At 39.0% G+C, this 23,217-nt stretch overlaps 1 protein-coding gene across 7 annotated transcripts in view; it reads left to right on the top strand.

The window, feature by feature from the left end:
* ITSN2 (intersectin 2) overlaps nt 1–23,217 on the top strand; it is a 168,944-nt gene that overhangs the window by 44,152 nt on the left and 101,575 nt on the right. For all 7 annotated transcript variants that reach the window (XM_082642216.1, XM_082642217.1, XM_082642215.1 and 4 more), the window contains 13 exons: nt 3,864–3,956; nt 6,046–6,109; nt 7,567–7,730; nt 9,050–9,256; nt 9,391–9,487; nt 10,312–10,451; nt 15,707–15,770; nt 16,310–16,447; nt 16,910–16,995; nt 17,689–17,951; nt 19,030–19,179; nt 21,402–21,542; nt 21,976–22,063. In XM_082642216.1, coding sequence (XP_082498342.1) covers nt 3,864–3,956; nt 6,046–6,109; nt 7,567–7,730; nt 9,050–9,256; nt 9,391–9,487; nt 10,312–10,451; nt 15,707–15,770; nt 16,310–16,447; nt 16,910–16,995; nt 17,689–17,951; nt 19,030–19,179; nt 21,402–21,542; nt 21,976–22,063 — 1,695 coding nt within the window. The remainder of the gene's footprint in view (nt 1–3,863; nt 3,957–6,045; nt 6,110–7,566; nt 7,731–9,049; nt 9,257–9,390; nt 9,488–10,311; nt 10,452–15,706; nt 15,771–16,309; nt 16,448–16,909; nt 16,996–17,688; nt 17,952–19,029; nt 19,180–21,401; nt 21,543–21,975; nt 22,064–23,217) is intronic.

Here is a 23,217-nt window from a genome sequence, read left to right as displayed (position 1 = left end):
AAGTCTTTCACCTCCTTGGTCAGGTTTATCCATAAGTATTTTTGTATTTTGGTGTGAGTTTTAAAAGGGGTATTTTTTTTTTACTTTTTCTTCTTTAACCTTTGATTATTCAGGCTTAATATCTTTAGTTCCTTAATTGCCTCATAGAATATTTCTAGACCTCTCATACTACCTTCTTCTCTGGAGCTGCTTTGTTGTTCCTATTGAAATATGCACTCATAACTCAACACTAAGTCTTGTCTCAAGATAGTGATTTAATTCTATGTTATTGGCCTTTCTCTTCCTGGATCCTATTTAAATTATCAAAGAGAACATAAAAAAAAATCCAAGGTAGCTTTAGGAAATCGTGTCACCATCGGTGTACCAGAAACTTTGAAAGTTTCTAGAAATTATGAAGCAGATTAGATTGGATTCAACATAGGCATAGGAGAGTCATGTTTGATAAATAAATGGACTGATGTTTTCAGTAGAGCTGTTGAGTAAAGGGGGCTGGAATGCAGGGTGGAACATGGGACTGATGGCAAATTGAAGGATTTCTATGACTCCAGTGAAGTTGGAGCAGTTCTCCACAGAATTTAACCTCAAACTTTATGGATGCAAACAGTACTCGAAGTAGGGCATTTGTTACAGAAATAAGATAAAATTTCAATGAACTACCGAAAGACAAGTGAGGGCCAGCATGTTGGTGTGGAATAACTGGGGGCCATAGACACAATGGGAGTTTATACTTACAAGCTGTTTCCTGTGGGCATTAACTGGGTGCTCATGAGAAAGATGGAGGCTCTGCAGGAGACCAGAAAGAGCCCCCACCTCAGTTTCAAGCAGCTGTAGGCAGACAGACATGAAGTACCATGCATTTCCTCACATCTTTTTTTCCTATTAAGTAAAAACCTTAAGCCACTGAGAGTGGGTCAGTAAAGACTCACCCCAAGGACAGAGGCAGAGACACATTGCTGCTGGGGTAAGGGTAGAAGAAAACCCTGTCTACCCCTGAGCGTGGGGGAAGGAAACCTTGTGTCTAAGATTCTATACCAATACCAAGCAGAGGTATTACTCCTACTACTGCTGGAGGAGCAGCAGGAAAGTGCTTCCCAAGACCAATCACAGATACAAGGAGAAGTTTGGATGCCCCAGGGTGGAGGCGCAGGAACAGAGAAATCCATACCCCTGGGACTCAGGTGCACATGGCCTGCCTAAGACTGAAAGTGGATGAGGATCAGATGGTAGTGAAAGCCATCTGGTGGGGGATGGCAGACTCAGAGTCACATAAATTTTAAGGTGCTTCCAGCAGTTTAGGAGAGCCACACCAGCGCATTCTCCTTAGGGAAGAAGACTCCAGGGCCAGTTCTGAAAGAGAAAAGGTCATGCTTCTCCCACTCCCATACCTCTTGGGGTCTAAGGTATGTCTCTTCAGATGCCTGCTCGTTGCTGTCTGCTGCCAAAAGATCTCGGTGTTCCATTTAGCTATAACTTCACTATTTTCTAGTGATCTAGAAGTGTCAGGTGCAAGAGGGACAGGGACATTTTTGTAAACCCTAACCAGAATTAACTGTGACTCCTCTAGGTCCCTTTTTAGCTGAGCTGCCACCTGGAGGATGCACCAACCAGCTAAGAGGCGATGATGATCCCTTTCTTAGGGACAGCACATTCAGTGGCCAGACTGTCTTAGTTTAAGGAGTAAGGTGAACCAGGAGGAGGTTATGGAAGCAGAGTCAGACATCATCAATGCATTGTTGAACAGCTTTTCTGATAAATGATACATTAGCGTCAGTGCAAATAGTCCAGAAAGCTAAAAACATGACACAGATTACTTTCAAGGGCCGCAATAGTATGGATATAGGGGGCTGATTGGTAACCTGAAAAAGTGTCAACAGCTTGAGGAACCACCAGTATAGCCCTAGGGGGAGATCAAAAGTTTGATGTAGTCCATCTGCCAAGAGCCAAAAAAAGGGCAATGCCCTGTGCAGTGAGACCTCCCAGACAGGAATCATTAAGTCTGGCATGCAGTGGTATCCTCTGCATCAGAAACACAGAGTCAGACTTAATCAGAAGCTTGATTTCAGTCTAAATTAGAGAATGGGCTCTTGCCATGGGTAGCTACATTAAGTGACCCAGACCATTCAATTAGCAATTAAAATTTGTTTTCAGTTTGCAGCCCCAAAGAGGCTACCTTTAATCTGTCAGTTGTAATTTTCCAAGTGGCAAACCAAACAGCTGGGCCACTGGCAACAGCCCAAGAATCTGAGTTCTGCCCACTGAAGAGAATGACTGTGCCTCCTTTTGGTTCTGCATAGCTCTGAGGCTGAACAGTCATGGCAGCCCAGTGGACCCTGTCAGCTTCAGCTTCTATAAACCATTAGTGAACCAGGCTGAGGCATTTCAGGGAACCTCATTGATCCAGTAGCTTTGCTTCAGACAGTGGAGTAGGAATAAAGTTTCCCCTCAGAGGATTGGCTGCCACTTTTTCATATAAAGCCAAAATGCCGTTGGGGCAAGGCTGTCCTGTATTCTTGAATATACCATTTCCATTTGGCAAGCAAGGCTTTTGGGGGTCCTTCTCACCTTGTTAGTTGTGGAATTTAAGTTTGACCCACCCCCAAATGGGACTATCAGGCCAGAGAGTCACTAGGCCTGTCTAGATCAAGCGTTCAGACCCAGCTGGAGGCTGTTTCCCTTTGCCAAAGGCTCCACTTAGCAGAATCATCAGTAACAAAGATTTGTGCTGTTTCCAGTACCCAGAGTCTAATTGTGTTGGGGTTCACCAGCTAGTCCTGCTGGTGGAGGTATTTAGTTTAGCCAGTAGTAGTATATCAGTGTTAATTTATGTGTTTTGACAAACGTGCTGTGGTTATGTAAATTGTTAACATGGTGGATATTGGATGAAGGATACACAGGAACTCCATACTATCTTTGCAACTTTCCTGTAAATCTAAAAGTATTTCAAATTGAAAAATTACTTTAAAAAGTACCAGATGGGGCTTCCCTGGTGGTGCAGTGGTTGAGAGTCCGCCTGCCGATGCAGGGGACATGGGTTCGTTCCCCGGTCCGGGAAGATCCCACATGCCGCGGAGCAGCTAGGCCCGTGAGCCATGGCTGCTGAGCCTGTGCTCCGCAACGGCAGAGGCCACAACAGTGAGAGGCCCGCGTACCGCAAAAAAAAAAAAAAAAAAAAAGTACCAGATGGCACTCTGTAACTTCCAGTGTAAAGGTCAGATGAGGATGGTATTTAAGACCCCTTAAAGTTAATTCTTCCTACCTATTTCTTAACCACTTTCCCACACTCACGTGGTGCTTTAGCTATTAGTCTACTCAGTGCAGTTGCAGTGTCTTGAACACGCCTTGACTTCTCATGCTACGCCCTTTTTGTATGAAATGCCCTTATCACACCTCTTCACATGGCAAAATTAAAGCCAAGCTTCAAGGCTGTGCCTTGGTCTTACCTTTCCTGTTAGCTCATCATTGATGCTTCTAACTCAGTACTAGCACAGCTTTTTGTATGCATTTCTGCTTAGGATGCTTCACAGGTTAACATTGTAAATGCTGGTAGTCATCTTCTAGAGTAAGAGTTCCTTGAGGATGGGAGTAATACTTTATTCATCTTTCCATTTCCAGTATTTAGCTTGTTGCCCACTTCCAGTGAGTCGTACACAGTAATTGTTCAAGTAGATGTTAATTGGGTGAGTGAGTGAAAAGCCTTAGGGCCATGCTATGTATGGTTATGATAGAGCTTTCCTTCTTGTGTCACTTCAGTATTAAGTACTGTCATTAAATGGATATTTGTGATTCTTGTTTACATTTTGGAATTGTATTTAAGTATTCTCATGTATACACTATAAAATCTTTGTCTTTCATTTATGTTTTAGGAGGGCCGAACATGTGGGCTATTACCTCTGAAGAACGGACTAAGCATGACAAGCAGTTTGATAACCTCAAACCCTCAGGAGGTTACATAACAGGTTTGTGTTTATATTTTATTTGTAAATTATGCTCCTTTCCATGTAGTATCTTTTAATTAGTTTTAATTTGACTGCCATCAATTTTATTATTTAATGATAAAATTCATATCAATCAGAATTCTAGAATTTTTTTAAAATGTGACTTTCTTATTTTACCCAGAACCATCTTAATTTTTTGTCTTTGAATTTGGCATAATAGAAGATCTTTTCCTGATCCTAAACTTTAATTGTCCAGTTTCACATTTTAACCTTATATCTGGAAAATTTTCCATTTATTTCTCAAGGTAGTTGAGACTTTTTTCCCTAAGCAAATTTATTAATGTGTTCTTAATATGTTGTGCCAGTTACTAGTATAATGATCAGTATTACTAAAACCTAGTAGAAATATATATATCAGATCAATTTTCTTGAAAATAATCTAGAATTTTTTCTTCTGGAATCTGTTTTCCCAACAATTAGCCCTCTGTCTTTGGGAGGCTTTATAAGCATTGATTGTTGATGCTATAGCCCTTGTTTTGCAAGAAGTCCCCCAGAACCAAAAGAGGATTAATTTAGGTGTGTCTTTCAAATTTTTTTCTATAAGTGAAACTTTCTTTTCTATGCTAAAGCACCTTAGGGCTTTATTTACAGTAGTAGTAAATAGAATGGCTAATATTTACCAAATCTGTACTGTATTTCAGATACTATACTAAATACACTATCTCCTTTAACCTTCACAACAAGCCTGTGACGTTGCCCTGTCGTTGTCTGTATTTAAAGATGATAGAACTGAGACTTTGAGGTGTTCTGTAACTTGCCTAAGAGATGGTTAGTGGTGATCTGGGCTTGGAAACCTTTCAGTCTGACTTTGGAGTCCATCCTCTTAAACATTATAGTTTAATGTTATTTGCACTTCTGTAATAAAAACTACCTTACCTGGTATCCAGGTTGGGATTTGGTTACCCTACTTACAAGGTAATAATTTGGTCTGTTACTGTCTCATGGATGCTGGCAGAAGACCCAGAATTCCTGAGTCAGAGACCAAGGGCACTCTTTCTAATGGCACAGCTGGTAGCATGAGCATCGGCATATCTCTGTCCATTTCCCTCGTCCCCTGAGTCACGTAGGGGCCATGCAGAGGGCCCAGAAGGATGCTGCACCTGCAGTGGCTGTGTTATAGAAGAGCAACACTGGGCTTCGGGGAACCTACCATTTTTCAGCAAGCAGTAAGCAAGCTTATTCTTTGTCCCAGAGGGACACATTACCTCATCCTTCAAGACTGCTCACGGCAAACCCAGTTCTGAGACATGATCCAGGTAGAGAGCAATTAGGATTTTACGTTCTTGGCATACACAGCAGGACATATAGGACATATCAGACACCCATGAGGAGTATCTTTCCCAAACCTGGTATTTTTTAAATTAGAACTCGTCTAGGGAATAGTGTTTTTAACTGTAAATTTTATGCATATTATCAAATAAGACCCCAATTATGAGGAAAACCTAAGATGAATAATGTAATCTTTCATCACTGATTAATGCATATATAACTTCAGTTGTGACATTTTTGTTTTAAAACCTCTAAGTCTTATTAAAGTAATATAAATAATTTTTCTTTAATAATTGTAATTAGGGACTTCCTTGGTGGCGCAGTGGTTAAGAATCCTCCTGCCAATGCAGGGGACACGGGTTCCAGCCCTGGTCTGGGAAGATCCCCCATGCCACAGAGCAACTAAGCCCGGGCACCACAACTACTGAGCCTCTGCTCTAGAGCCCACGCTCTAGAGCCCACGTGCTGCAGTTACTGAGCCTGCGTGCCACAATTACTGAAGCCTGCATGCCTAGAGCCCGTGCTCCACAATAAGAGAAGCCACCGCAATGAGAAGCCCGTGCGCCACAAAGAAGAGTAGCCCCCGCTCGCCGCAACTACAGAAAGCCCGTGCACAACAAAGACCAACGCAGCTAATCAATCAACAATCAATTTATAAAAAATAATAATTGTAATTAAATCAATAACATTGTTATTATTGGCCATTATTATTATTCAGAGGCATCAAAGTAATTCCATTTACTAATACGCTGTTTGATTTTTTTGTTTTTATTGTCTTCAGGTGATCAAGCACGTACCTTTTTCTTACAGTCAGGCCTGCCGGCTCCCATTTTAGCTGAAATATGGTAAAATGTTTTCTTTTGTAGATGAGCTTAACTTTCTGATAGTCTGACCTTGTTCTGTTTTTAATACTTAGTGTTAACATAAAGTTGTTTTTACTTGGAGTCTGTTGTTAATAAGAGTATTTCTGAGCTTCCCTGGTGGCGCAGTGGTTGAGGGTCTGCCTGCCGATGCAGGGGACATGGGTTCGTGCCCCGGTCCGGGAAGATCCCACATGCTGCGGAGCGGCTGGGCCCATGAGCCATGGCCGCTGAGCCTTCGCGTCTGGAGCCTGTGCTCCGCAGTGGGAGAGGCCACAACAGTGAGAGGCCCGTGTACTGCAAATAAATAAATAAATAAATAAAATAACAGTATTTCTTCAGCTTTTTAGAAAATAAATTTTATTGAGCAAATGACTAAAAATCAATTGGGGTTTTGTTCTATAGGATAAATTTCTAATGTCCTTAGAATTTCTAAGGAAAGGAAATTTCTAAGTGTTTTTCTATTAAAAAAACACTTCTTTACAATTTGGCAAGAGTCTTGATCTTCATTCTGTTATTTTGTAGTTGTTTCATTTATTTCATCATCTATAAACCCCAAATTAGCCCTCCCTTCCCTTATTCCTACCTTAAAGAAGTTGTTCTTTATAATATCTAAGGTTTTGGTTTTTTAATGTATTTACAATAAACATCAACCCCTACTCCATCCTTCTTTCCATTCAGAATATTCCCATGCCTGGCAGAGTGCCAGGCACATAGCAAGCATTCAGTAAATATTTGAACAAATGAATAAATTGTTTACAATGGTTATACTCTTGTATAATTTCTTTCCATCTGCACTGGTGGAATTCGTCCCAAAGGTATCTAGATACTATATAGACTGATAGTCTTTTATTAGATACTATCTTTGGTCAGTATATATTAATGTACAGGTTTTAGCTTTTTGTTATACACATACACATATTTAATTAAGTGATGATCTACATGTAAATGCTATGTCATTGTTTCCATTTTGTCATCCTCCTCAAAAGTAATGTTGACCCTGAATAACAGTCTCTCACCCTCCAAACTAAGTAGCAGATGCATTAGTTTGATCTGCTCTCAGGTTCTGTGAGGAGGGCCCTGTTCCATCCTGAATAAAAGAGTGACTTTGGGGCTTCCCTGGTGGCGCAGTGGTTGAGAGTCCGCCTGCCGATGCAGGGGACACGGGTTCGTGCCCCGATCCCGGAAGATCCCACATGCCGCGGAGCGGCTGGGCCCGCGAGCCATGGCCGCGGAGCCTGTGTGTCCGGAGCCTGTGCTCCGCAACGGGAGAGGCCACAGCAGTGAGAGGCCCGCGTACAGCAAAAAAAAAAAAAAAAAAAAAAAAAAAAAAAAAAAAAAAAAAAAAAAAAGAGTGACTTTGAGCTCTTAAAATCAGGGGAGCTCAATACATCAAAACAAAACAAAATAAAACAAATCTACTGCCCTCATTGTCCTTTTAGGGCTTTATCAGACCTGAACAAGGATGGGAAGATGGATCAGCAAGAGTTCTCCATAGCTATGAAACTCATCAAACTAAAGCTTCAAGGCCAACAGTTGCCCGTGGTTCTTCCCCCTATTATGAAACAACCTCCTATGTTCTCTCCATTAATTTCTGCTCGTTTTGGTATGTGTTTATTAATTTAATTAGATGCATTTGATAGTTAAACTTGATTCCTAGGCATAATATTTGAGAATCAGAAAAAGATTTGTTGGCATAAAATGACAGTCCCCAGACTCCAAGTTAACTTTCATGTCTGAGACTAGAAATGTTAAGTTCGCTGTCATAGCTAGGGAGTCCATGTGTCCCAGTTTTCCAGGGACAGTTGTGATTATGCTTGTTGTCCTGGCATCTAGTCTGGTTAGTGTTCCCTTTCATAATTCCCAATTGGATGATAAATTATGTGATCTGCTAGTTATAGCTGATCCTAAATACTATTCTTAATTAGTTTCCTCTATACTCTGTATGCATAACAAAAAATGTGAACAATTTAAACTCGAAATGGTTTGATTTGGGGGGTAATTTCAAATTATACATAAATAGAAATTTCTTTAAAGGTTAATTAGCCAGCTAAATTTAGGGCTAAAAGTTGGAGACTTCGTGCTATTTAATTTGCATATTCATCAGAGGTAACTAGTTTTCTATTAATTTTGATTACCTATTTTCCTATTATTTGTGAGAAGCACTCATTGGAACGGAACGTTCAATTAGATATCTCTATGTATCTGAAACATGTTCTTTCACTCCAGATGTTAGACCTTAAAATACTAAATTCTTTCACTATTGCAGTGAATTCTAGAGATAATATCAAATCCTTGTGTAACCATATTTATATAGTGTACTTCATATTCTGCAGTGAGTAAACAAATGAGTCATCACTTTGTTCCTTTTAAAGAACTGTCCTTGAATCCATATGTATTGTGTTACGTATAAGAAAACTGGAACGTGTGGCATGCTTTCTTCTTGCACGTAGTGTATATGCATAACTGGTTCTCTTAAAGTATGCAGTATTTAGAACATCCTTTACGGGAGAGGGGAGAGTTTCGGGAGTGAATGTGTGTGTGTGTGTGTGTTAACTCAACAGCACTGTATTTATTATCCCTACACAAAACCCCACATTTGATCAGGTAATACATTCTGTCATTGAGGATACTAATATTTAGTTGGAAAAGGCTCTTTAGTTTTATTCATGATACTAGAAGAGAATTTTTAACTCCTTAGTAGGCATTCGCTTAGTTCACACAGGTCAGAATATTGATATTAAAAGCCGTGGCTTACCTCCTGCACTGCACTGGGTCCAAGCTGCTTTAGTGAAGTTTTTAAAACTAGCTTGCTGACTGTTTCTGTAACATAGCAGTTGCTCACTGTACTGTGAACTTGTTTTCTGTCATGTGTTTTATAATTGGTTTAGCAGCACTGGGGAATGTGTTCTGTTTTGTCCTTAGGAATGGGAAGCATGCCCAATCTGTCCCTTCCTCAGTCATTGCCTCCGGTCGCACCCATAGCAACTCCCTTGTCCTCTGGGACTTCAGGGACCACCCGTCCTCCCCTAATGATGCCTGCTCCCCTAGTGCCTTCTGTTAGCACTTCATCATTACCAAATGGAACCGCCAGTCTCATTCAGCCTTTATCCATTCCTTATTCTTCTTCAAGTAAGTGCTTTGTTTCTGATGACTCAGTATTTTATATGAAGAAACTGTTATATTTGCATCCCAATAGATAGATTTCCTTCATACTTTGTGAAATTGTTTAGTATGAACCTTTTTCTTTTTTGGTTTTTTTTTAGCATTGCCTCATACGTCGTCTTACAGTCTGATGATGGGAGGATTTGGTGGTGCTAATATACAGAAAGCCCAGTCTCTGATTGATTTAGGATCCAGTAGGTATGAATACTTAAAACTTCCAACTTTTTAGGCATTGAATAAGGAGTATTTAACAAATGACTTTTTTTTTTAAAGCTCTGAGCTTATCCAGGTTTTACTTTATAGTGGCCAAATGTAAACACTTGCTAAATTTACTATTTATAATTCACATAAAATAATTTTATTTAAGAATTATTAACTGTCTGTAGTATTTTACTTTTGAAAAATATATCTTATGTAAACTAAAAATATTCTATATTTTTAATCAGTCAATTTTTTGCACAAAGCTACATTTTTCTTTCAAAAATATTTCTCAAAACATCTCATAATCATTGTACGTTATTATTTCTCGAGCAAAAGCTGCTGATTGAGTGTCTTTGAAATTTCAGAAAGCACAAAAGCATCAATGTTCATTCATCACCACTTGTATAAATCACAATAATACTCTTTAAAGCAATGACCCAGAAGAACAATGTCTGCATCCTTGTTTAAACACTCACTGATTGTGTGACCTCGTTTTTCTCAACATCACTGAGCCATAGTTTGTCCATCTAAAGGATGGAGACAGTAATACTTTTTAAGTTTGTCATGAGGATTAGAAATAATATTTGTAAAAACCCTAGCACGATGTGGGGCCTGGCACATAGTAGGTTCTTGGTATATGGTAGTTCTGTACTTCATATGGTATTTGCTTTCCTAAGAATAAGGATAGTTGATTAAATTTTTTCAGTGTCAAGTATAAAAGTAATTACTGTTATATTATAGAAGGTATGATTCTTACTGTCTCTGACTTAACTAAACGTATTTTATTTAGTAACAAAAATTTTAAATAAATTTTGTTACAGCTCAACTTCCTCAACTGCTTCCCTCCCAGGGAACTCACCCAAAACTGGCACCTCAGAGTGGGCAGTTCCTCAGCCTTCAAGATTAAAATATCGGCAAAAATTTAATAGTCTTGACAAAAGCATGAGTGGATACCTCTCAGGTAAGCGGCATACGGTGCTTAAGAATGTGAGAGAGTTATGATTTTATATGGGCTTCTATTAAAGAAATTTTATTTGAAGTTGTATTTTGTAGCTCATTTAAAATTTTAACATCCAAAAATTTTAGCAGGCATTTGATAAATACAAATAATGTTTAAGTTGTGTAAGAGTTCAAAGTTCTTATAATCAAATTGAGCACACCCAACTTTTTGGAAAGAAGACCTCTCCCTTGAGAAGGTCAAACCTCGTCCTCCAGTGCAGTGAATGGAGAACTTCATGTGATAAGAGAGTGTGGCACTAAGCTTCAGCTCAGTTTCCCTGAGAGTCTCCTTCCTCAATGGTTCTTTCTCTGCTTGTCCTTCCGAATACCTCATGTGAGCATTGTTCCCCCTTTAAAGCTCCAACCCAAATGTAGCCATAAAACCTGACCTGAGATCCCCTTAGAACATTTGAGTCCATGCTAGAACAAACATCCAAACTTCACTAATTGAGGATAGTGAAGGGGGACATAAACAGAGGGTAATAGGCAAGTAGAATTCCCATCTTCTAACTTTCGCCTCTCTCTTCACTTAACAACGAATTATAGTTTAGACAGAGTAAAATGAGTGTTTAAAAATAATAGAGCTTTAAAGTACTAGGGACATACAATAGGAGATATTAATACTGAAGAAATAAGATAAAACATCTTATAGGAAGGGAGCATTGAAGCCCTATCATGAAAGAAAAAAGTTAGGATTCATATAGAGATTGAAGGTGAGGGCATTTGAGGGTGACAAGGAAGAAATCCTAAGAGCAAAAAGTACACGACATGTTTGGAGGATGAAAAGCAGTATATGAAATGGGAGTATGGGGTCTCTAGTTGTGCATTGGGGCAAGGGAGCAATAAAACTTTTGGAATTGATTGGAAAAGCTAATACGCAATATGCAATATTTTCTTTAAAGATACATATCTTTGTGATAAAGTCTTTAAAAAAAACAAGAACAAGAGAATTACACACACAAAATTCAGGATAGTGGTTGCCTTTTCTCGGGGAGGCATGGAGATAAAATCAGGGAACACAGATAGCTTCAAAGAATTTAGTAATGATCTAGTTCTTAAGTTGTATAATAGGTTAATGGGTGACTTTTATTAGTATACTTCATAACTTACAACTATATATGTATCAAATATTATATAAGAACTGTAAATTTCTGTAACTTTGTTAAATTATGTGGAACTATACTATATATATATATATATTTTGTGTGTGTGTGTGTGGTACGCGGGCCTCTCACTGTTGTGGCCTCTCCCATTGTGGAGCACAGGCTCCGGACGCACAGGCTCAGCGGCCATGGCTTATGGGCCCAGCCACTCCGTGGCGTGTGGGATCTTCCCGGACCGGGGCATGAACCCGTGTCCCCTGCATCGGCAGGCGGACTCTCAACCACTGTGCCACCAGGGAAGCCCTATACTATATTTTTAAGTAATCTTTTTTTTTTTGCATTTTAACATCTCTGAAATTGGGATGTGTATTATCATCAGTGGTATCTTAACATTGTGTCATTTTTTTTTTTTTTTTGGCAGTGATTTTTCCTTCTTAGTGTTACATAAAATAATGGGGTGTCTTATAATCAATGACATCTTAGATTCTGTGAAATGATATTCAAACTATAGTATTTAAGATTAACATAAAGTCAGGCAGTTCTCATATTTGAAAAAAATGAACTTCTTTGGGCCCTACATTTTGCATTGAAGAAGTGTCTTTTTTCAGATTAACAGAAGTGGGCTAAAAAGACATGTACAGAAGTGTTCATGGCAGCTTCATTCACAACATCCAAAAAATAAATAGCCTAAATGTCCATCAACAGGAGAATGGATAAATAAATTATGGTGTATTTCTTTAGCAGAATACCTTGCAGCAATAAAAATGAACTGCTGATACATGCAACAACTTGGATCATTTCACAGATGTTGCATGAGTCAAAGAAGTCTGGCACAAAAGATCCATAATATTTAATCCATTTATATGAAGTTGAAGAACAGGAAGCTGAATTGATGGTGATAAAAATCAGAATAGTTTAGTTACTCTGTTGGACAAGGGACCATGTTAGAACCTTCTGGGGTGCTGGAAACATTCTGTATCTTGAGGTGGGTGTTAGTTGCATGTGTGCATACTCATGTAAAAATCCGCTGATCAGTACACCTAAAATTAGTACCCTTTGTGTATGTACTGCAAACATAGAGTATAAACAAAAGTGGGTTTGTGTTGCAGTATGAAGGGCAGTGGGGAGCCCACTGTGAGGAAACGTTCCCTTAATGTTACTTTATTTGTATGTGACACATTGCATGAAGGGTGTGTATTGTGTTTTCAGAAAATGTTATTATTCTTAGACTTACAAGAGTAAAGCTATATATCGGTAGTTAAGGAAAGGATTGATTTTCTTTGAAAGAAGAAGTTGTCTCTGGTGTCCTGAAACTGAGCATGAGCCCCACGTGTATGAGGACAGAGCTAACCTAGACTTATGTGGTATGCTTTGTTCAGCGAATGTAGCAGTTAGTGGTCTAATTTTTCCCTTTTGTTCTTCCTCCTCTCTTCCCCATAAACCCTCACTCATGATTTATTTAGATTGATTCATTGACTCAAATATTTCCTGAGTCACATATCTTCTGGGCACTCAGTATGACACTGGAATGCAGACAAGAAGACATGGCCCATGTCTTTTTTTCTTTTTTTTTTTTTTGCGTTACGCGGGCCTCTCACTGTTGCGGCCTCTCCCTTAGCGGAGCACAGGCTCTGGACGCGCAGGCTCAGCGGCCATGGCTCACGGGCCCAGCTGCTCCGTGGCATGTGGGATCTTCCCGGACCGGGGCATGAACCCGTGTCCCCTGCATCGGCAGACGGACTCTCAACCACTGCGCCACCAGTGAAGCCCGGCCCATGTCTTTGAAGAACCCATAGTATAGGTCACATAATCTCAGTGAATAGTGGTTTAAAAGTGCTGTGATTAATATGGATGAGAAAGTGACTAATGCTGAGGATGTAAGAGAGCGTTTCACAGGAGAGGTGACATTTGAGCTGGATCTTAGAGGATAGACTGCCTGGTAGAGAGTGGGGGGACTAGCATTTTAGGCGCAGGAAATAGGATATCCAGAGTATTGGCAGACCAGTAGTGTGCATGCTCGAGTGAGCTTCCTTAGTGCAGCTCCTCTGCTGCCTCTCTTTGGCCTCTGTGTTACTCATATGGCCTGCACACATTTAAGCCTTCCGCCAGTGCACTTTTAACCATTGCATTCCTTCCCTTCCTCCTGTTGTTTGCTCTGTTGCCTAGTGCGAGGGGTCTGCTTTGTTATCTTTGTCCAAGGGTTGAAACTTTAGTTATAGATCCTTTCTTCAGGTTTGAAATAGCCTGCCATTTCTTTATTGGAAGAATCCTCCTTTTAGCATAAAAACCTCCTCAAATATCACTTTTTATATGAAATCTATTGAGACGTATTCATTGAGTGAGGCTGTGAGCTATTTCCAGTGTGTTTCCTTTATGTGATTTCTATTAAATGGCCAGACAAAAAAAGGATGGAAAAGATTTAAAAATTATATAATATAAACGTTTGATTGCTTGTTATAATATGTGGTATATTTGAGGTTGTTCCATATAGAATACGTAGCTTTGGTTATCCAGATCTCTGTGTTCAAAGCTCAGTGAAGCAATGGGTTGAACGGCATCTGTGCTGGCTTTGTAGTGCAAGTTGTTGCTGAGGAAGAGCTGGCAGTTGTATCTCTTCTGTGCAGAGTTGTTTGGAGAGTCCTTGACTCAGGCTAAATGCAGGGTAGGGCTGACTCTTCTGGCACTTGTGGCTTAGGCACCTGAGAGTGGGAGGTGTAGCACCTGCTTTATTGACTAGGTGACCTTCTCTAGAGAAGCCTCAGGATTCATCATGGTCAGAAAGCCACAGACAAGCTCACCAGGAGTAAATGCTCCTCTGAAGCAGAGAGGGATTTTCTGTTCTGGATTATATTCAGTGAAGATTGGGAGCCTGTAACAGAGACATATTTTTGTCTTCTCACACTGAGGGAGAGAAAAGAAGTTGAACAGTTTACCATGCATAGTAAGCATTCAATGAATGTTAGCTATTGTTATTATCAGTTGCTATCACATAAGTAAGCCCCCGTTGCACCTTAGATAGAGGATAATTTTGGATTACAATTTTCTTCATTACTTTAGCAAATATTAATTAAGCATCTGTTTACTAGGTGTGGGGTATACATTAGTGGATAAAACAGTCAAGGCTTTTGTCTTCATAGAACTTAGCATAATAGGGGAAATAGACAAACAGGTAAACAAGCAAATGTTACATTACAAATTATGATATGAGATATAAAGGAGAAAAGCAGGAAATGTATTGAATGGTAGGGTGGACAGAGAAGGCCTTTCTGAGAAGGTGACATTAGATTTCGACTTCACAGGTGAGAGGGACCTAGACATGCAATGATGTAGAACTGTAGGACTTGATGTTGGACATGGGTGTACAGGAGAGGGAAGGCGCAGGGGGGACTTTTTGATTTCTGGCTTGAGCCACTGGATGGATTGTGATACCACTCACAGAGAAGGGAGGACTGAGGAAGAATGATTTGGGTGAAGGTTAGGAAGAGAGGCCTGGATGAGGATTGAAAGAGTACTTTTATATGTATTTGGTTTAATATGCTTATAAAATATATACATTGATTTTTTCAGTTGGATATAGAAGTCTAAACTTAGATGAGAGGTTTGGGCTGTGGATGTACATTTGGGAATCCTCAGCCTCTAGGTGCTGCTTAAAGTCATAGAAATGGATATGAATGCACAGAGAGAAAAGAGTGCCCAGGATAGATCCGTGAAGAATGCCAGCATTTACAGGTCATTTAGAAGAGGAAGAGTAGAGACAAAGGAATGATCAGAGAGAGAAGAGAATTTCTGAAAATGCTTAAGGAAGCTGTGCTTTGAGAGCTTGGCCTCTAATACTCTGTGTCGCTGGCTTAGTCCTTCGTGTCAGTCACTTGTGTGTACCATTATCTTCTGAAAGGACACGGGAGCACTTGATTCTACTAACTGTACACTTTAAACTCCTTGGTCCAGGGAATGTGTTTGTTTTGATGACTACTGAATGCTCAGTGTCTGGTGCATGGTAAAAGCCGATGCTATCCCAGGATAGCAGCAGTGTTATTTCAAGGGTGCAGCTATTTAAGTTTGTGTGACTTTAAGAGGCTAAAGAATTTTTTTATGCTTTTTCTCACACCATCAGGTTTTCAAGCTAGAAATGCCCTTCTTCAGTCAAACCTTTCTCAAACTCAGCTAGCTACTATTTGGTGAGTTTGCCTGTTGATTATGATTTTTAACTATACATCTCTGTTATACTGTTCCTGTAAAAGTTCGTGACTCAAAAACATTCCATAAAAGCGGCCATGTGAAAATTAATGCAAACCTGTAAGCAAATAAAATTGCTTTGTAAAATGTTATCCTCGAGAATTTGGCGTTTAATTATTTTACAAGTAAAACTTGTTTGCTTTTATATAATGCCTTCTATGGAGAATTAGAGAATATCTCATTTTTAATGTGGAGCTAAATGTGATTTGATGGGTGAATTAACCATGAACCAAGACAAGCCACCTTTTCAGAAGGAATATTTCCCTTTCCATTTCAACGTTTCTTCCCTCTCTTTTGTGATATGAAAATTAAGGGTAAAAATTAGCTCACTTTTCTGTGTGTATTTACTTTTCACTAAAATATGTTAACCCAGCTGTTCTACTGTCATTAATCTTGTTTTAAAAATAAAAAATTGAACTCTTCTGAAAATATTTTACTCTAAATAGACTCTCTAAGTTGTGAATTTTCATATTTTCCTTAGGACTCTGGCTGACATTGATGGTGATGGGCAGCTAAAAGCTGAGGAGTTTATCCTTGCAATGCACCTCACTGATATGGCCAAAGCTGGACAGCCATTGCCACTGACTTTACCTCCGGAGCTTGTCCCTCCGTCTTTTAGGTGAGTGCCTCTGTAGATGAAGGGGTGTTGTTTCGATCATGTTTGGCAGACATGATTATTACTTTGGGATTTCCTGAGGCCTCTGCTCTAGTTTCGTGGAAAATCAAACATTTACATTGCCATTTGATTTTGGTATTTAATGAGTTACACGGAGAGAGAATAGATATTAGAAGTAGGTGTGTATTTTCACCATATTATAGATAAGGAAACTGATGAGTAAAGAGATTGAGAATAAATTTACCCAAGAGTAGCAACTGGCTGAACCATGACTTGAATCCACATCTCTCTGGCTTGATAATCCATATACTGCTGTACAGTGTAACTATAGACCACACTATATTTTAAATATCTTTAATTACATTCTAATATTAAATTGCTCTAGTCAGTGGTAGTCTATATAGTCTTGTCTAAAAATTCTCAGATCACATGATGCTAAATTTATTTGTTGTTTGCTTTTCTTAGAGGAGGAAAGCAAATTGATTCCATTAATGGAACTCTGCCTTCATACCAGAAAATACAAGAAGAGGAACCTCAGAAAAAATTACCAGGTAACATCGAGTGTCCAAGTTGTATGTTTATTGTGAGTTCTCTTAAATTTTACCATGAAATATAAATGTATATTTAGAATTTTTAAATTCTTAATATTTTATATGCTGTACGAGAAACTATTTGATGAATGGGATGGATTTCAACATCAGTAAAATTAAGATAGTCAAAACTGAGAGGAAGAGACAGGTGTGTATATTTGGCAAGAGTGTATGTATTAGGTGTCCTAGTTAAAGTGTTTCTCCCACTTTTGGAAAAATCATTATAGCAAGCTTTGTAACGAAATCTTGAGCTTTAAAAAAAGTTTAAATACTGGTTGGAAAAGTACATGTGTAGATATTTTAAAATATTAAAAAGTTAATGACATATACCAAATATAACAAATATATAGCCATACAACTTTGGTTATCCTTGAAGAAAATGCTGAGAAAAAAAATGAAAAGTATTTTCATTGGCAGGAATAGTAAAATTATTTTTCTCTTGGATGGACTCAAACTTAGAGATTTGTTTTCCAAAAATGAATTCTTATAAGAAAGTAAATATTTTACTATTTACATTTGAGTTAAAATTATCCTTCGGAGAAGTATCCACAGAGAAGTAGCAGTCACGTGATCACGAGGCATGAGGACGTTGAAGCTAGATTACAGGATCATTAGGCTTGATGTTGAAGAATGCTTACAATATACCTTATCTAGTTACGTTCGAGGACAAGCGGAAAGCCAACTATGAGCGGGGGAACATGGAACTGGAGAAGCGACGCCAGGCCATGATGGAGCAGCAGCAGAGGGAGGCAGAGCGCAAAGCCCAGAAAGAAAAGGAAGAGTGGGAACGGAAACAGAGAGAGTTACAAGAGCAAGAATGGAAGAAACAACTGGAATTAGAAAAACGCTTGGAGAAGCAGAGGGAATTGGAGAGACAACGGGAGGAAGAAAGGAGAAAAGAGATAGAAAGACGAGAGGTTATTTTTTTAAGTTATTTTATTTCCCAGGAAAATCATTTCATTTAGTAAGTGGCTACATTTCATTTGATAAAAAATGGTAATTTTTGTTGTGCTTTTTCTCAGCATCATTCGTTCATTCTTACCCTGTACAAATCTGAATCTTCCTTCTCCTGTGGAGAGATAGAGGGTCCTTGCTTGTGAGGGGTTTCAGGGCTGACAGCTGGTAGAGAAAGCATGTCTGCAGGTGATACCTCAGTCAGTGCCAGATTGGTTGCAAAGCTGAGTTGAGTGAGGAGCCAGAGGAAGAAGTCAGTGTGATCAGGTCATTAAACGAAAGAAAGCTTAGGATCCAGAGTAAAAGGCCAAGTAATTGGAGAGGCAGAAAGAAGAGCTTGGGGAGTTGAAGGCCTTGAGAGGGATCACGAGAGTGGGCTTGTGCAGGTCCTTGGGAAAACTGGTGCTGTGTGGGGTCCCTGGGAGGCCTGGCTGTGTTTTCAAGGGCTGTGCATGGACCACAGTAAATTACAGTGGCACTGAAATAAGGTAAATAAAATTTTTTTCTTCCCTGATGACAGAATAAAGGTACAGTTATTCCTACTAACATTTGCATTTATGAAGTCATCCTTTTTTTTTTTTTTTTTTTTGTGGTACGCGGGCCTCTCACTGTTGTGGCCTCTCCCGTCGCGGAGCACAGGCTCTGGACATGCAGGCCCAGCGGCCATGGCTCACGGGCCCAGCTGCTCCGCGGCATGTGGGATCTTCCCGGACCGGGGCACGAACCCGTGTCCCCGCATCGGCAGGTGGACTCTCAACCACTGCGCCACCAGGGAAGCCCTGAAGTCATCTTTTTGTTTATTAAGGGAAAAGTAACTACAGCAAGAGGATGGCCCTATGAAGCAATCAGAAAGTCTGGTGGATGAATTTGCTTTTGTGGAAGTCTTTAGTTTAGGCCCATTGATAAAACTAGGTTTGCCCAGTTACCCTTAGAAACTCAAGCCCACTAAGTGCTAAATGCTGCCTCATCTGTACTTTGTCATTCCATCAGTTTTTGAATGAGGCAAAATTGTTAATTTAAAAATTAATTCATTATTTTCAGGCAGCAAAACAGGAACTTGAAAGACAACGTCGTTTAGAATGGGAGAGAATTCGTAGACAGGAGCTTCTCAATCGAAGGAATAGAGAACAGGAAGAAATTGTCAGATTAAACTCTAAAAAGAAAAGCCTTCATCTCGAGTTGGAAGCACTGGTATGGCTATAGGTTTAAGTGAAATTTATCTGAATGATACTTAGAGTTACCTGTTGAAAAATATTATTGTTTTTTAAATCTACCTCATGAATATGTTATGTTTTAATGTAATTAAATAGTCATATTTTCATATGTGCTTTTTAACAGTTTAGACAGTATAGTTTACTAAAAAAGGATAGTGACTCGAAATGCTGAGAATTCTGTTGTGGTCTTAGTTCAGATGTGGATAAACAAGGTACTCTTGGGCAAGACATCTCCCTTCTCTGTGCCTCACTTTGCGTGTCTATAAAATAAAAGTTTGTGCTGGTTCTGTGATTTTCAGTTTTCAAACTGGTCTCTGGAAGGTGGTCTGCGGAGGTGGGAGAGGAGAGCCTAGGCGCTAGGACAGCGTCTCCTCTCCCCACTTCTTCGTCCCACGTTTCACAACAGAGAATCACCACATTTATCTGCTGTACTTTCATTGGAGTTTTATCTAAAATTTGCTTGGAAAAGAGGATTCTACTGCTAAAAAGAAAAAATGATTGGAAACTGCTGACCTAAATAATCTCTTAGGATTCCTTTCAGTTCTAAAAGACTATGGTTGTTAACTAATATTGCCCATTATGCTTATCAGTTTTTATATATCAGATGTCAGAGTACCTGTTAAAAGACTTTGCTTGAAATGCAAAGTGAGAATATAGAAAGGGTCTGAGTAAGGCATACTATTCTACTACGACCCTGTAATCCCATAAGCCTGACCTGATAATACAGTAAGGTTTTGCAGAAAATGCATGTGTAGCTATGTAGTAGAGCCATATTTACATCTTGTTTAATTGTAGTCTAATGTTTTATTTGGTTGATGAATTGAATTACATTTTTAAAAAAATCACAATATCTTTCATCAGAAAGGTACTATTTTATGCCTTCAAATGAATAGGAAAGCATACCACAGTTGTTAATCATGCCATAGTACTACAGGACAGTCCTAAAAACTTTAACTTCTTTGTGTAGCTACTTGGGTATCTGTCTGAACCGTTATCTTGACTGTGTGTTTTTCCTTAAAAATACAATGGGAGGAAACCTTTTGATTGTTTTTCCCCCAAGAACTGGGGTAACACACCAAGCAGTAGCACAGATTAATGTGCAGAGTCTGGAAAGGTCCAGGGCCTATACTTATATTTGCTGAAGATAATAACATGATATCCAGGGTGGACACAGCATATTCCCTTCAGCGTGTATTTCTCAAATATGAAACATACTTTTCAGTAAAAACTTTCATTGTTGGCGATTTTTAACCAGGAGCCTCATTTTTCCTCACCCCACTTTATTTGCTAAGGCTGCCATAACAAAATACCACAGACCAGGTGGCAATTTTTATCACAGTTCTGGAGGCTGGAAGTCCAAGATCAAGGTGTCAGCATGTTCGATTTCTTCTGAGGCTTCTCTCCTTGACTTGCAGGTGGCAGCCTTTCGCCATGTCCTCATGTGGTCTTTTCTGTGCCTGTGCATCTCTGCTGTCTCTATCGTGTCTAAATGTTCTCTCCTTATAAGGACACCAGTCAGATTGGAGTAGGGCCCACCCATAAGACTTCATTTAATCTTAATTACCTCTTTAAATGTCCTATCTCCAAATGCAGTCATATTCTGAGGTTACTGAGGGTTAGGACTTCAACATATAAATTGTGGGGGACACAGTTCAGCTCATAACACCTCACCCTTCTTATTAGCTTCCATTGAGAATCTCTGCTGTTTTTTGTTCTGTTTTTTTTTTTTTATTCTCAGAACAAGGGGAAAGGAATATTGGTATAGGAGAAGAGTAGTGTGGCCCCAAAAGACCCTCCTGTACACTGTTTAATTAGAAGAATTAGATGGCAGCATTGAGGATAGAAAAAGAAGTTCAGAGAATGTAATGCTAATTGTCATATGCACACACTTATTCCTCCTTATTATTCTAAGAGATTGTTTATATTTTAATATTATGAATTAGTGCCTAAATGCTGAGTTCAGAAAAAAAATTCAGTGTGTTACGTTTGTGCTTTCTCCTCTTCACATAATAGGCTCTTAACACTCACAGCAGTGTGTTTCCTGCTAATAACTCTCTTGAGTTAACTTGGTTTTAGACATTTATCTTAGACTGAGTATAAATGATAAATGACATTTAAAATTTAAATAAAAATATTGTTCTCTTGATAAGAACATTTCCTATTAGCATTTTATGTTACCATATGTTTCTCTTCCTATAGAATGGCAAACATCAGCAGATCTCAAGCAGACTTCAAGACGTCCGACTCAGGAAGCAAACTCAAAAGACTGAGCTGGAAGTTCTGGATAAGCAGTGTGACCTGGAAATTATGGAAATCAGGCAGCTTCAACAGGAACTTCAGGTAAGTCCTTTGCTGCTGAATTGTCCTTAAACGTGAGCAGTTATTAGTAATTCTTCCTAATAGAGTGGTTTTCACTCTTGGGGTCATGAACCCCTTTGAGCCTCTGATAGACGTTCTTCCTAAAGGTATGTGGATACACACAATCTTGTATAATATCAGGAATCTCATGGACTCCCTAAAACTGTGCTTAACACCTGGTTAAATTCTGCTTAATATTTATACAATATCTGGGCATTTACCCCTTTGAGTTTTAAGTCTTTAATAAACAAATACATCATTTAATTCCATTTTAGTTTATCCATAAGTTGCAAGCAATTTACATATCATTCTATGTATTATTCCTATACTAAGTTTCAAGAGTGATTAAATCATGTTTTTACATTTTTAGAAAATTCTTAGACAACATTACAGAGTTTCTTTTTCTTTTTATAAGGAATATCAAAATAAGCTTATCTATTTGGTGCCAGAGAAGCAATTATTAAATGAAAGAATTAAAAATATGCAGCTCAGTAACACACCTGGTAAGTCTCTAAGGTTTGTTTTGCCTCTTGTATTCTTTTCTGAATGTATCAGTTATATTCTGTTGCATTTTAAAATAGCATTATTCTGTTATAAATAACATTTTTTGTCTATAGTTAAAGTTTTTTTTTTTTTTTTTTTTTTTTTAATTTATTTATTTATTTATTTTGGGCCGTGTTGGGTCTTCATTTCTGTGCGAGGGCTTTCTCTAGTTGTGGCAAAAGTGGGGGCCATTCTTCATCATAGTGCGCAGGCCTCTCACTATTGCGGCCTCTCTTGTTGCGGAGCACAGGCTCCAGACGCGCAGGCTCAGTAGTTGTGGCTCACAGGCTTAGTCGCTCCGCGGCATGTGGGATCCTCCCAGATCAGGGCTCGAACCCGTGTCCCCTGCATTAGCAGGCAGATTCTCAACCACTGCGCCACCAGGGAAGCCCCTAAAGTTTTTAAAATAATGTGAAAAATATTACCTCATGTTGGAGCATTTTTAGCAATAAAATGTAAATAGAAATAAAATAACAATTGTGGTCTGACTTCCTGTCTTGATACCATTTTTATTTATATATTTCAAATATCAATCAAATAAAATGTTACATTACAGTTGAACTTAAATGTTACATTACAATTAAGCCTCAGTTTGGCTTGAACACAAGACTATGTGTGCATTTTGGCAAAATCCTGCACTAATTGTAAAGAACTGTTCGTGAGGGGACTTTTCTATGGAGCCAAACCTGTTGGATTCTAGGGTGATAGTGTACAGCAGTGATAGGCCTAAGCAGACTGGTACACTCTTCCCAGACCTTCTATGTCATCTAACTTTGTGATTCATGTAAAGAATTTTACCACCTTGCCCCTCTGACACCTGTGGAACAAAATATTCCAGTGTAATTTATGAGAATATAACATTTCTCTTGATTCAAGTCTCAACCAGGAAACTGAAGAAAAAAAAAATCTCTACATTGGATAGCATGCCAATAACAATGTAGCAGAAGAAAGATTTATTTAAAGAAAAGTAACTCTGCAAATGTGTTAGAACTAGCTAAAGTATCCTAAATGTCTCCCACTGAGTATCTGTCAGTTTTTTCATTCTAGGGCTCTTTATTACACTTTTGGTTTTTTAGGCGGGCCAATAAATAGGTTCATCCCTCTTCTTTGCCCA

This window comes from Mesoplodon mirus (genome assembly GCF_964341445.2).
Source record: "Mesoplodon mirus genome assembly, chromosome: 14".
Lineage (NCBI taxonomy): Eukaryota > Metazoa > Chordata > Mammalia > Artiodactyla > Ziphiidae > Mesoplodon > Mesoplodon mirus.
This window is presented reverse-complemented; position numbering and strand designations above follow the sequence as displayed.